Source organism: Microtus pennsylvanicus, chromosome 9, assembly GCF_037038515.1.
Source record: "Microtus pennsylvanicus isolate mMicPen1 chromosome 9, mMicPen1.hap1, whole genome shotgun sequence".
Lineage (NCBI taxonomy): Eukaryota > Metazoa > Chordata > Mammalia > Rodentia > Cricetidae > Microtus > Microtus pennsylvanicus.
The window spans coordinates 49,261,300-49,276,488 of NC_134587.1; the positions used below are offsets into that span (position 1 = coordinate 49,261,300).

Sequence of the window (15,189 nt, forward strand, 5' to 3'; positions counted from 1 at the left end):
CTCTTGGAGCACTCACCAACATCAACCTGGCAAAGCTCAAGTATTTTTGGTTTTTATTGACTTGCTCTGCAGCTCTGCTCAGTCTCCATGGCCAGGATCACAGGTGTGAGCCACACCTCTCAGGCACTTGGCATTCAGATTTCCAACAGTCCACTTCAAGAAAACAGTTCCTGCCAGGTGCTGGTGGTGCATTCCTTTAACCCCAGCACTAGGGAGGCAGAGGTGGCGGATCTCTGTGAGTTCAACGCCAGTCTGCAAAGCAGTTCCAGGACAGGCTCCAAAGGAATAGAGATAAAACCCTGTTTTGAAAAAGCAAATCAAACAACCAACCAAAAAAGGTTCCCGATCTGCCTCCCCAGTCACAGCAAACACAGAATAAGCAGCAGATCTCCTGCAGCACAGCTCTGCTCCTCCGATACATCTGCCTATGCAGTCCTCTAACTCGTCTGAGGGGTGCGTGCCTTCCTTCCCTCTTCACACCCGAGACTCCTAGTTGGCCTTTATTTAGTGCAGAGGCAACTCCACAGAAGTACCTGCCTGGTGCCTGGCTCAGCGTGCGGGGAACGCCGTTCTTAGGCTGGAACACACCCTCCTGTTGGACTGGTACTTGTGTCTTTGCTTAAACACTACAGGAATGAGAGTTCACAAAGTCCCATTTCAGTGAAGATGCTTAGGACACAACAGGAGGGGACGGCCATGCAGCACATCTACTTCCAACCCCAAATGCCCAGGACCAGCAATTAATTACTGTGCTCAAGATTTTACCTAAGGTAGAAAGAAAAAGCCAAGATGTTTCCTAGTTTAAAAAAAGTTTAGGGGCTGGAGTGTTAGCTCAGCAGTTAAAAGCCTTGGCTGCTCTTCAGAGGACTTGGGTTCAATCCCCAGCACCCATATGGCAGCTCACAACTGTCTGTGACTCTTGTTCCAGGGGATCCGACATCCACACACAGATACACACGCAGGCCAAACATCAAAGCACATAAAATAGTCAAATTAAAAAAAAAATTAAGTTTCTAAGGAAAGGTGGTCTATAATCTATTTCTATTACACTAAAAACAGAATGTTAACTGAAAACATAAACAGGTTTTTCTTTCCCTTAATCTATAGAACTGTCAGGAGCTGAGCCACTGCCTCCACATTTAATAGTCATCAATTTTGTAAATTCTATATAATAATCTCGGGTGCCCAAACATTTCCCAAGGTGCCTTGCACACTTCAGCCTTCATGTGGAAAAGCGCTACGAGCACAGCAGGAATCCTGAGGACCAACGACTCCATTTTCCAGGAGAACACACAAATGGAGTGCCCTTCAGTCTCACATGCTACCATTGCCAGTGGAAATACTGGCTAAATTGAGAAATCAATACTTCAAGAACTCTCTCATGGGGGCTGAAGCCACAGCTCAGCAGCTAAGAACACTGGCTGCTCTTCCAGAGGACGCAGGCAGCAGTCCCAGCACCCACAAGGCAGTTTGCCACCATCTGCAACTCCAGTTCCAGGGCACCTGGTGCCCTCCTCTGGACTCCACGGGCACTGCATAAACATGGTACACAGACAGGCAAACACCTAGACACATAAAATAAAATCAATAAATCTGGGAAGAAGAAAAGAATTCCAGCCTGACTGAAAGCAGTGATGGTGGATGCTAGAGTCCTACTGGCTCCTGCTGGGTTTTAGGGGGGTTGTCTGCCCCCGGGGCAGTGCTACCTTTGACCCCCAAGTCCAGAGGCATTCTACCAAATTCTACCTCACCACTTGCCTGGGTAGTAGTGTGGCTCTAGACCTCAAACCCACCACCTTCGCTCCAGAGAAAAGAGCCCTGCTGCAACATCCACATCTTCATGTTTATTTCCACAGTGATAACATGGAATATGTTTAGCTACCATTACACAGAGAGAGAGAGAAATCTCTCGTTGATTTACAAGTTAAGTCCCATTAACAATGAATTTTAACTATTCAAAAATCTTCTGTTGACTTAACATCCACTGAACCAATGCTGAAGCAGATGTCAGACCCCACCTCGTCGCGGAACCATGCCATAGCTTGGCTTGCAATGTACGTATGATGGGATGGATCGTCTGACACCAAGGCGAGGTTGACAATGACAGCCCATGAAGAACATGGCTTTCCTGACCCAACATTTGAAAGTATATTTTGTGGCTCTCGTTTTGATCCCTCCCTAAAGGCAGACACCACACCCACATTCTGTGTAAATCCCTATTGGGGGTTTTCAGGGACCGGGAGAGGCGAAAACATGAAGACAGCCCAGCTTCTTTTGGCACAGTGTGGCCGAGTTCTCTACCCATCTGCTCGTGTCTGTGTCCCAGGTCCCTTACAAGATGCCTGCATTGCTGCCAGCAACAAGGGACATGACAGCTGACCACGGTCAGGAACACACAAGGTGGAACCAGCCAGTGACGGCCTATGTACAAGACTTGTGCTTGAAGGCTTTGGTGTGGGTCCTCGGCCAGCTTCTCCGGCACCAAAGCCCATTCTGATTAACTGCTGATGTACAATGCAAACCAAACTACGGAAACACTTTTTTTTTTTCCAGAAGAGGGCAATAAAGGCACAGAAACCTGCCAAAATAGATTTTTTTTTCACATAAGAATAGTGTGGCTGATCAAAATAGTTTAGCACTAGTAAAACCTGGATCAGTAGAGCAGACGATACAAATTAGTTTAAAAAAATGACATTCACTGAATTCCTGGTCTGTGCATTCAATGTGAATAATCATCAAAAACAGATGACAATTAAGGGTCTGAAAGGGACCCTGTCTGTGGCTTCTACTCAAGTGTGTAGGGGCAAAAGGCATGGCACACCTGGCCATGAACTGCTCGTCCTATGTAATGCAGGACAGAGTCTGTCCTGGTGTGCAGTCTCAACAATGTCCATGGTGGCACATGCCTACATGACTTCCCCAGCAAACTCCACACATGGAGAGTAATGAACTATTACACACTAATAAATATTTCTGGTTTTGCTTTTAAGCTCAGCTTAAATTTTGTCAAGGAAACCATTTCACAAGAGGGAACGTCACAGCCTACTCTCAGCAACTGTCCTTGTTTATTAGAGTCTGAAGATGCCCATATTACATCAAATATAAATATATATTATATTTACATTTCCTTCTTCACTTTCGACTCAGGAGAGTGTACCTATGGGAAGGGCTGTAGCATACACTCCTGAAACCCTCAGTGCAGCTGGCCTTCTGCTCCAATGCTGTGAGACAGGGTCTTACAAGATGCACACTGTTCTTTCTAAAATGAAAGGGACAAATAGGGACCCAAGAAAGGAGATCTGGACGTTTCCTAAAAGAGTCTGTTCTTTCTTTCTTTCTTTCTTTCTTTTTTTCTTTTTTTTTTTTAATATTTTAAAACACCTGGAAAAAACATGGTCCCTTTTGCAGTACTACTCTCTACTTGGGGACAAGAAATAAAATACGCAACTCAGGAAGGTTGAAAGGAGAGAGAACCAGCGTGTTAGCTTGTTAATCTGCTTGGGAAGAGCCACTGGAAACGTCTGGAAGCTGTACATATTAGACAAAACAATCTTCACACTGTCTTAGAGATCTGTTTCCTGGCAACAGTCCGATGCCTTGGTGGACCTGGTCTCGGTCACTTCCTGTCGTCGATGGTTTTAATAAACTCCACGGCGGCTGTGAACTGCATCCACCAGTAGGACTCCTCTCCAGACAGACAGCTGGCGTAGAAGCTGCTGATGTACTGCACAGTGGACAGCAGGCAGGGCGGGTTGGCCTAGACAGGTGGAAAGTAAGAAAGAGCCCATTACTCGTGGGCTGCAGTCAGAGCCATCTCAGCACCTGTGACAGGATGCCATGCCACCATCTGGACAATGATCCCTACACTGTTTGGAAATAAGCACTTTCAAGGGATTTGAACCTATCTATGACCCTGCTCAGGAGGCCACATGAACTATCAGACACTATCAAGAGACCCACCTTTATCAGCACGAACACCAGCACAGGGACAAAGTCATCTGCCCCAGGGACAGAGTCCTCGTTGGCCAGACTAAGGAGGTTCATGATGGTGGAGCACATCCTCAGGATGCACTGCACTTTGTCCCGCGGAGTCTTGTAAGCACTTATTGTCCTGATCTCTGACTGTGCAGATGGCCACGGGGCCTCACGAAGATAAACCTAAGCCAGATGGTAGACAACATACAGATCACAAATCCAACAGCAACCTACACTGCAGCCACGGTGCCTATCCCATCAAGCTGAGGACAAGGGACTGTTCTTCTCTCCCACCCAAGACATCGGGACAGAGATGGTACACCACAGAGCCTGGACATCAGGACAGAGATGGTATACACAGAGCCTGGACATTGGGACTGAGACGGTATACACAGAGCCTGGACATGGGGACAGAGACGGTACACCACAGAGCCTGGACATCAGGACAGAGATGGTATACACAGAGCCTGGACATTGGGACTGAGACGGTATACACAGAGCCTGGACATCGGGACAGAGACGGTATACCACAGAGCCTGGACATGGGGACAGAGACAGTATACACAGAGCCTGGACATGGGGACAGAGACAATATACACAGAGCCTGGACATGGGGACAGAGACGGTATACACAGAGCCTGGACATGGGGACAGAGACGGTATACACAGAGCCTGGACACTGGGACAGAGACGGTATACACAGAGCCTGGACATTGGGACAGAGACGGTATACCAGAGAGCCTGGACATTGGGATGGAGACGGTATACAGAGCCTGGAGCTCAGAACTGTCCCGGGTTTCTGACAAAACTAGGATGAGACTTTCCAGAAGCACAGACAAGTCAGCAGAAGGCAATGTAAACATCATTATGAATATTTGCTGCAGCGGTTCTAGGAAAAAAACTAACTCGAAGCCCAGGATGGTGGCAGAAGCTTATGAAGCCAGCACTTGGGGGGATCAAGGCAGGAAGATCAGGACTCTAAAGCCAGCCTCAGCAACACAGCAGGCTTGAAGCCAGATTGGAATACGTAAGAACCTATTACTACTTGGGAGGCAGAAGCAAGTAGATCTCTGTGAGTTCAAGGACAGCCTGGTCAACATAGTGAGACCCTGTCTCGAAAAACAACCACAATAAAAAGAACCTATCTCAAATAAATAATATAAACATATAAATAAATAAATAAATAAGCAAGACAACAAAAATCCCACACCAAAGATAATGTAAAACTTCATAGACTTTGTGTTTCATTATAAGGAATTTCTGTTTTTGTTTTGTTTTTCAAGACAGGGTTTTTCTGTGTAGCCCTGGCTGTCCTGGAACTTGCTCTGTAGACCAGGCTGGCTTTAAACTCATAGAGATCCTCCTGTCTCTGCCTCCTGAGTGCTGGGATTAAAAGTGTGAACCACCATGCCCGGCTTCACTGTAAGGAAGTTTTCACAACCAGAAGCCTCAAGCAGTTGACACCCTGCAGCCTCCTCAGGAGAAAGCGCAGGAGCTCATCTGAGCAGCTGTCCTGAGGCCATGCAGACCTGAGCATTTTTTCAGGAACAGTTCTTATCTGGCAGAAGGTGTGCAGGGACAGCACATGCCTGCCAAGGAAGAGAGCCACTGAAGGGAACCCTCCTGTGGGTTCTTCCTGCTCTTCCACTAAGTCCCGGAAGGACCCTCAGAACAGTGACAGTCAACTGGAAGAGCACTGGGAAGTGGTGTTCTCTACTGCGGGGTGCTTAGGCACCTTGCTCCAGTGGAGGCCCTCTGCCCACCCGCACTGTACACAAGCCCCTGTTACCTCTGGAATCTGCAGGGCTCTGTGGTTGGCAGTCACCACTTTAGACAGTCTCTGGATGTGTTCATGCAGAACCCTGAAAAGTACCCAGAATTCACACGTAAATGCACATTTCTGGAAACAGAGCATGCAAACAGTCACACTTGTATTTATCAAAACAAAGTATCTTATTCACTTCTAGATACAATTACATTATGGCTGAGGCTCTCTTAGTCCTAAGTATACTTTATTTAAAAAGGCTCCTCCTAGCTCGGCATGTGCTACAAGGTAAGTTAGAGGCTAGTCTATGTAGAAAACTGTCCCAAAAAACAAGAACAACAAGGTCAGATTATATACACCAAGCAAGGCAACGGAAACCTGTAATTGCAGCCATAGGTTAAGGGAGGGATTAGGAAGACACAGCCAGCTTGGACTACAGAGGAAGACTATTTCTACTTAAGATTCAAGTAGACAAGATCAGGTGCTATGGAGAAACCCTGTCTCGAAAATCCAAAAAAGAAAAATAAAATAAAAACAGCTTTATTGAGGTATAAGTCATATACTATACAATTGTGGATGTGTGTTGATATTCAAATATTAATATTAATTCTCAATAAATATATATTGAGCACACATTTATCTATGTTCTTGATGCTGTGCTAGCCTTGAGATAAACCTCTTGCCTAAGCTGTCCAGTGCTGGGCTTACGGCATAAGAGACCACACTTGACTTAAGAGTTTATTTCCCACTCTTATGATGGACAGCCCTGCAGGGAAGAGAGCATGTGGTAATGAACGGGGGAAGAGTGGGAGAAATGAAAAGGAAACTGAAGGCCTAGGTTCAGACCCCTGACCTCCCCGTGCATCCCTTTAGGCTCAGAGCTACAATGGTGCGGACAGGAAGATTCCAGGAGACTGGTGGCCAGCCAGGTTAGCTGAACTGTTGAGCCCTATGTTCAGCAGACACCTTGTCTTAGAAATAAACCAAGAGCAACTGAAAAAGACACAAGTTGACCTTCCAGCCTCCCCACACAGAGAAGAGTGTCTGCGTAGCATGCACAAGGCCCTAAGTACAGACTAGCAGTGAGGGGTGTGAATGAGGAACTGAAAATACGCAGGTCACAGCTATCTGTAACTCTAGTTCCAGAGGGTCTGAAGCCCTCTTCTGGACTGTGAGGGCACCAGACACGCACATGGTGCACATGCAGACCAAACAAACTACATGTAAAATAAAAATCTTGACTCAAACCATGACTCAAACAAATAGCAAACAACAACCACAGACTATTAAAGGTGTGAACACGAGCAGTTTCTGCTGGGAAGGAAATGGTTTCCTAAGGAAGGATGCTGGGGCCAAGTGAAACAACTAGCAAGAATTTACCCCTCAGAGCAGACCCAGAACACCATCTGAGACAGGTACACAGCAGAGCCTTTCAGAAACCACACAAGGTCATACTACTCTCTTCCTACTGTGCATAACCCTGCCAACAAGGTGTTCTCGTGCACGCTGACTGCACAGCTGGTGAGTGGAAATGGTAACTGATCATCTCCCTTTACAACTCCACGCAGACGCACTCACTGGTCACGGAGAATGTCCCCATCCTGGTTAGGGTAGAAAGCGAGCTTGAAGATCCGATTCATCACACTGCGCTCGATGGCCAGCTGGGCGTCCTGCAGCTGCTCCTCACTGGCGTTCTGCCATATGACATCCTGAGCCATTGCGCCATACAGAAACTGCAGAAAGTCCTCCACTTGAGCAGTTTTATCGTCAGCGGCAGTAAGTTTCTGAAAGTCTCCAAGGGAAACAGTCATCTTTAAAACATGTCACGAAGTAACTCTACAAGGACTCCCAGTGGACCCCACATATCTACTCTGTTCCCATCACCCTTATCTCCAGTGCTACATGGAAAAATTAGAAATAAACACTGGCTTTATTTTTATCTCTTTTTTTAAATATTTACTTATTTCTGGGGAGAGCGTGCAGCTGGCATAACACATGTGGAGGTCCGAAGCCACTTGTAGGAGTTGGTTTTTTCCACCATATGAGTCCCAAGAACCACACTCAGATCATCAGGCTTGGTGAGAAACGCCTTTATTCACTGAGCCATCTTCCCTGCCCTAGTCATAAGTTTTAAAGCACACACTGCTCTGGATAGATGAAGGATTCTAGAAACTCCCATCCTATCCAGCCGGGTGTGAATTCTCCCTCTGTCAGTACGGGCCACTTCATTACGGCCGTCAGCCGTACGTCTGCAGCATTCGGTCTATACATAGCAGAAAAACTCCACTGGGCATACGGGTGGCCTTAGGACACGGCTCTATGGAAAGGGAGAGTGATCTGTAGAAATCATCCTAATTAACTAATTATGCTAATACCCTAAAGTCAAAAGTGTGTGGATGAGATTTTAGAAATTATAGACAAAATACTAAAATCAGGGAAAAGTAAGAAATATGCAAATATTTGTTTCTTACAAAATATAGTTTTTTATTTTAAATATATATCATTTTTTAAGAGTTGTGAGGCCGGGCAGTGGTGGCACATGCCTTTATTCCCAGCACTTGGGAGGCAGAGGCAGGTGGATCTCTGTGAGTTCCAGGCCAGTCTGGTCTACAAGAGCTAGTTCCAGGACAGGCACCAAAGCTACAGAGAAACCTTGTCTCAAAAAACCAAAAAAGCTATGTGGATACAATTTGGTCATGGTGGCAGATGGCTATATTCTCATCATCTGGAAGGCTGGGTTAGGAGGATTATACTGGGATACACTGTGACTCTAGTCTCAAAAAACACACACACACAAAAAAACAAATAAAACAAATGCTGGCCAGGGGGTAGTGGTGCGTGCTTTTAATGCCAGGACCCAGGAGACAGAGGCAGGTAGATCTCTGCCAGTTTGAGGCCAGTCTGGTCTACAAAGCAAGTTCCAGGACAGCTAGGACTGTTTCACAAGAAACTGTCAGGGGAGGGAGGGAGCTAACATGTCCATACTTGCCTTAATTGGAGTTGGGGGAAAAGATCAGTATAGTTCATGGATAGCCATGACTACACAGTGAGTTTGAAGGTAGCCTGGTCTACATGTGATTTTGAATCAAAAATAATATTGAAAAAGTAAATCCGGGGCTTAGCAGTTTAAGCACACTGGATGCTCTCCCAGAGGTCCTGAGTTCAATTCCCAGCAACCATATGGTGGCTCACAACCATCTGTAATGGGCTCTGATGTCCTATTCTGGCCTGCAGGTATACATGAAGACAGAGCACGCATGTAAAAAATAAATATTTTCTTGCCCCCCACCCCACCCCCAAGACAGGGTTTCTCTGTGTATCTTTGGTATCTGTCCTGGAACTAGCTCTTGAGTGCTGAGATTAAAGGCGCACCACTACCACCTGGTTAAAAAAATAATTTTTTTAAAGGTTAAAATTTGAAAAAAGAAAGAAAGCGTAGATCCAAATTTAACATCTTCAATTCTCTTTTAAATGTATATGGGTGTTCTGCCTGCATGTATGCCTGATGCCTGCAGAGGCCAGAAAGGGCTTCATGTTCCCTAGAACTAGAGTTATACACAGTTGTACGCTGCCAGGTGGGTCCTGGCAAAGAACCCAATTTGTCTGGAAGAGCAGTCAGTGTTCTTAACTACTACTGAGCCACCTTTCCCCCCACTCCCTGCCCGGTTCAATTCCTTTTTTCTTTTCTTTTGGTTTTTCAAGACAGGGTTTCTCTGTGGCTTTGGGACCTGTCCTAGAACTAGCTCTTGTTAGACCAGGCTGGCCTCGAACTCACAGCCTCTGCCTGCCTCTGCCTCCCAAGTGCTGGGAATAAAGGCATGCACCACTACCGCCTGGCTTCAATTCTTAATATACAGATACTCAATCTGAGAGAAAAATAATGCAACTTAGATATGTGATATCAACGCTGATTACTTTTAGATGCTTGTGTTTGAAGCACTGGGGACAGCCGGGTCACTGCTACTACTAAACTTAAGTTCTCACTATGCCTTCACTTTTAATCTTGAGACAGGTTAGCTTTGAATTCTTAATTCTCCTTCCTGGTCTTATATTCACTCAATATTCTCGGAAACCCTTGAATGTGGGATCTTCCGGCCTCAGGCCCCTGAGCAGCTTACAGATCTTAACACCATGCCCATAGTTTTCTTTTCTTCTGTGAGACAATGTCTTACCTTGTAACCAAGGCTGACTTAAATTTATCGTCCTCTTCCAGCCCCCAAGTGCTAGGTTATAGGTATTGGGTTTCAAAGGTTAAGAGCCGGGCAGATAGCACGCAACTCAAATCCCAGGACTTGGGATACGCAGTAGAGACACAATGATCTCTGTGGTTTCAAGGCCAGCCAGGGATACAGAGCAAGACTGTATCATCCCATCTCCCAAAAAAAGAAAGCAATCAAACAAAGAAAAAGCCCAACAAAACACACACACACACACACACACACACCACACAAAAGTGAAGCTGCCATTTGATCTCTACATCATTGCAGATTTCTGCTTTGTGAGTGGCCTGCATTTTCAGCATCTGGATGTACTGAATTAACACATGTGATAATGTGCACCTAGGCAGGAAGGGTTGTCAAGATCTGTGGCCACCCACCCATTCTGAGCAGAGGTCTTCCAAACCTTCAGTTTTCACTCCAGTAGCTAAGCAGCGGACACAGGGGTGGCTTCCCTACCCATCCTGAGTTAGGTACCATGTCCACAGAGCAGACGGCAGTGTGAAGTGAACAGTGAGAGCTGGCCAGCATCTGCAGGATAATGATCTGGTCCTCCCTCCAGCGTGCTGGAACAGCAGCAGCCCACCACTGAATGAGTCTCTTCAAGTGACAGCTCTGAATTTAGATGGTGACCCCATCTGGACTACGCTGATACTGACAGCAGTTTCAGGTAGCCCATCTGTGGTATAAAGTTCCTTCAACACAGCTCTGGGAGCCTTTTAGGTTTCCCTCCATCTTTCTTTCTCTTTTTCTTTTCTTTTTTTTTTTTTTTTGGATAAATCTTTTATTATTTATTTTTTAAAAATTTTTTTCTATGTAGATGATTGCTTTGTTTGCATGTGTGTCTGTGTGTCCACATGTAACCTCTGAGGATAAAAGAGGGAAATGGAGTTATGGACATTTGTGAGCTGCCATGTGGGTACTAGGAATCAAACCTCGGTCCCCTGCAAAAACATTGGGTTCTTACAAAGTGTTGAGCTAACTCTCCAGCCTATTTAGGGTTTCAGCCAAAAATCTGAACTGTGTTCACCCAAAACTTCTCCCTGTCTTTTCAGAGAATCAATCCCAAAGTCATCCCAAGAACACAAAACCTTGGGCCTGGGAGATGGCTCATTGGATAACGACAATTGCTGCCAGCCAGAAGACCCAGGTCGGATCCTGTGATGGTGATTGTTGACCATCAACCCGACCGCAACTGCAGACTGCAGTCAACTAACACCCAAGTGAGAAAATTATTATTATTAATTAAATCATTTGAAGTAGAAAAAGATCACTTTTAATCTGGATTTTTTTTTTTTTCATTTTTCGAGACAGGGTTTCTCCGTAGCTTTTGGTTCCTGTCCTGGAACTCGCTCTTGTAGACCAGGCTGGCCTCGAACTCACAGAGATCCACCTGCCTCTGCCTTCCGAGTGCTGGGATTAAAGGCGTGCGCCACCACCGCCTGGCTTAATCTGGATCTTTTGAGGTGTGATTGTACACCTTTAATCTGGGCCACACATTCTGCTGGCAGTCTATATAAAGAACATGGAAGAGAAGGGAACATTTGCTCTCTAGGCCTGCTTGCCCTACTCTTGCTGGCAAGTGATTCCTTCACTGGAATGACAGCCTATTTCTTCAGAATTCTGGTGTATAATGAAGACTAGCTGAGACTAAATAACTACCAGATTCTTGGCCCTTCCATTTATGGGCAGCTATTGTTGGACTAGCTAAACAACAAACTGTAAGTCATTCTTATAAATCCCACACATAAATATATAGTTCTATCAGTTATGTTCCTCTAGAGAACCCTCCAGATCCCATGGAGCCACACAGTGGAAGGAGAGAACCAACTCCGTCAAGATATCTTATCCTTCCATCACATGCTGAGGCATGCCCCAGCCCCCAAAAATTTATAAATAAAAGTCATAAAAATAAATCTTAGCTATAGATGGCTCAGCAGTTAAAAGCAGCTTGTTACTCTTCCGGAGGATGGGAGTTTGGTTACCAGCATCCAGGTGCACCTTACAACTGCCTGTAACTTGAGTACCAGGAGATCGGATCCCTCTTCTGGCTTTTACACACACACACACACACACACACACACACACACACACACACACACACACACACAATCTCCTTTCTAATTATTATTATTATTTTTACTGTGTCACATGTCTGTGCATCGTGTATGTGCCTGGTCCCTGCATATGCTAGAAGAGAGCGGATCCCTGAACTAGCACTGAAGATGATTATAAGCTGCTGCTATGTGGGGATTGGGAATTGAACCCTGGTCCTCAGGAAGAGCAGCCAGTGCTCATAACTGCTGAGCCATCTCACCAGTCTTCAAAATCTGGAAGGAAGGAAGGGAGGGAGGAAAGGAGGGAGGGAGGGAGGGAGGGAGGGAGGGAGGGAGGGAGGGAGGGAGGGAGGAAGGAAGGAAGGAAATGGGTAGTTAAATAAGTTAAGACTCTAAATCAGCAAAGCAAAACAATTCTTCCATCTCACATGGCTGAGGAGATGTTTGTCTGAATGCATTTAGTAGTTACCTTGAATGAACTCCCTGATCTTCTTTTCTTTGCTCTCAAGCAGTAACCGTACACACACAGTGGTAAAATACCGATTGGCCACCTCTTTGTCCCGCAAAACTCTTTGCAAGAGCCTTTCCAAGTGAGCCTGTGTGGTTTGCAGTCCTTGTCGACAGCGGGTGAGATAAGCAATATATGGGGCTCTTTTCCTGAAGGGAAAAAGTACTACCGATCATCAGATGTATACAGCACGTACTTACATACTTTCTTCAGCAACTAGGAGTGTTACTTTTTTAAAACAATTACTTTATAGACTGTGATTTTTATAAGTTGGCACAAGAGGCTGTAGACAAGCATCTTGGGAACTATCTGCACTGCCAGCTCAAGAAATAAAACACTTATACATGGTTCTGTGGTACCTATCATTGGCACCTAACTTCCTATGTCTCCAAGGTCCTCCGCAAACTCATTTATTATGGAAACATAGTCTCCATCCTTGTAGGACACAAGTTAACAGAAAATTGGCTGCTGAGCAAAATACAAATTATATACACCAGATCATTAAGTACCACTACCACATGAGATCCACTAAGACTAGGAGCTTCCATTCTGCCTATGTGCAGCACTCACATTCCCCCATACTGGCTAGGCCTTGGCAGCAAAATTCCTAAGATTATATCTGCATCTCTGGCCCTCTAGAGTCTTTCCTAATACATGTAATATATATATATATATATATATATATATATATATATATATATATATATATATCATAACCTAGTCATCCTGGCCTCACAGTGGCAGAAAACCTATTTACCTGCTTTTAAAAGATTATTACTATAAACACGTGTGAGTAAAACTGTGCCAAGCATGCATGTAGAGCCCACAGACAGCTTTTGTGAAGTCAGTTTTCTCCTCCACCTTTGTGTGAGTTCTGGAGATCTCACTTAGGCTGTCAAGCTTCCATGGCATGCACCTTTATCCTGTGGCCCCACCTGCCCTTTCTTTCCAGACAGGATCCCTTACTCACCTGGAGTCTGCAACCTTGTCTAGTCAGCAAGCCCCCAGGATTCATATGAATCCATTTCCCTTGAGAAGGAGTTGCAGGTACATCCCACCATGCCCGGCTTTTGCCTGGTGCTGGAGAACCAAACTCAGGTCCTCATGGTTGTACTTTACTGAGCTGTTTCCCCAACCCTTTTTTACCTCCTTTTATGCAAAGTTGAAGTAAGTTACACTTCTTTATTAGCAAGAACTGTTGGTAATAACATTTCTAAATTGTGTTGTTTAAAAAGCTCTATCTAAGTAAAGATAGTCATATAGCTTCATTTCTTCAATAAAGACCAACTAAAACAAGAAGCTTCCCTCAAAACAAAGAAACACCACAAACCAGCGCCAGCTTGCAGTCAGATCCATAAACTGGCCGGGTTGGAACAGTACCTGTAGTCTTCAGCAATGGATGCCAGCAGCTTCCTACAAGTCCTATTGTCAAAGCGGCACACACAACGCATTGTTTCTTGAAGTTGAGCCATTAAGTTCTTATCTTGTAAATTAATTGCTTCAGCTATTTGAACTTTTAAGAAGCATACAATTTCATTGTCTAAAAAGAAACAAAAACAAGAGTTCTGTTAGGGTATCCACACCCTGGCCTATCAATCCTGTTACACAGCAAACCATTAGAGCCAAACAGTACTGCCACTCTTGTTAAGAAAATAAATAATCAGAAATCAAAGTATCAGGAGCTGGGGAGAAGGCTCAGTGATTAGGAGCCCATGTTGCTCTTCCAGAGGACTGGAGCTCAGATCCCAGCACCCACCCTAGGCAGCTCACAACTGTCTGAACTCCAGCTCTACACACGGCGAACACAGATACTTATATAAATCTTAAAAAAGGGGGATCAAAGTACCCTTAAATGACTTAAATGAATTTCTGTCAGTGGCAGCTAAAGGAGGTAGCTGTGCGTGTGGGAGAGTCGTGGGGTTGACTTGCCTTCTGGGTCTGTGTGGTCAGGCAGTCCGTTCCTTGTTGAGTGGGTTAGCACTGGAAAGGCCACCGAGTCCGCAGAGCAGAGAGCAAGCCTCAGCTTCTTTTTTACGTCTCTGAAGAATAGGTATAGGGCACATTAATTTACTTACACAGAAATGATCACATCCTCTTTTGTGTGGCTGGAGCTGGGACCCAGGACTTCCAGCTAAGCATACCCTCAGCCAGAAATGGCACGTTTTACTGATTTTTACACATACACAATTATGTTAGCTCAGAACTCAAATGATTCTTTAAGAAAAGATCCGTTTCAGCTCACTGATACCTCACTGAGAAGCACCTCTAGTTCCTAAATGAGAGGTTTGGAAGTGTGCTCTGCGCAAGTCCAGTCAAGAATTCCTATGATCTAAGCACACTGAGGTCACAGGAAGTGCTGAGAGTGGACAGAGGGCATGTCACAACACAGACACCTACAGCCAACCTGTATGCTGTCTACCAGTCACACATGTCAGTCCTGCACAGACAAGCCCATCCACTGCCAAAACAAACAAAACAAAACAAACAAAAGAGCCACACTTGCTGTGTTCTACTGCTTGGAGGTTTGTGCTGAGATCAGACTCTCCAACTTCCCACCTACTGCATGTGGTGGCACAGCCTCTTCAGTAGAGGCTGCCTTCTAGCCTTCCACAGCAACACGGTATTTCTTTCCTTACTACAACCTATGGCCCTTCCTGGTCCTGTGGT

General features: G+C 45.3%; 1 protein-coding gene across 9 annotated transcripts in view; it reads right to left on the minus strand.

Annotated features, from left to right (window-relative positions):
- Window positions 1-1,822: 1,822 nt before the first annotated feature.
- The window catches only part of Gapvd1 (GTPase activating protein and VPS9 domains 1), a 77,526-nt gene continuing 64,159 nt past the window's right edge, over window positions 1,823-15,189 (minus strand). For all 9 annotated transcript variants that reach the window (XM_075985949.1, XM_075985947.1, XM_075985948.1 and 6 more), the window contains 7 exons: window positions 14,452-14,561; window positions 13,903-14,062; window positions 12,484-12,671; window positions 7,319-7,532; window positions 5,765-5,837; window positions 3,961-4,158; window positions 1,823-3,757 (listed from right to left, as the gene is read on the minus strand). In XM_075985949.1, coding sequence (XP_075842064.1) covers window positions 3,617-3,757; window positions 3,961-4,158; window positions 5,765-5,837; window positions 7,319-7,532; window positions 12,484-12,671; window positions 13,903-14,062; window positions 14,452-14,561 — 1,084 coding nt within the window. In that variant the 3' untranslated portion in view covers window positions 1,823-3,616. The remainder of the gene's footprint in view (window positions 3,758-3,960; window positions 4,159-5,764; window positions 5,838-7,318; window positions 7,533-12,483; window positions 12,672-13,902; window positions 14,063-14,451; window positions 14,562-15,189) is intronic.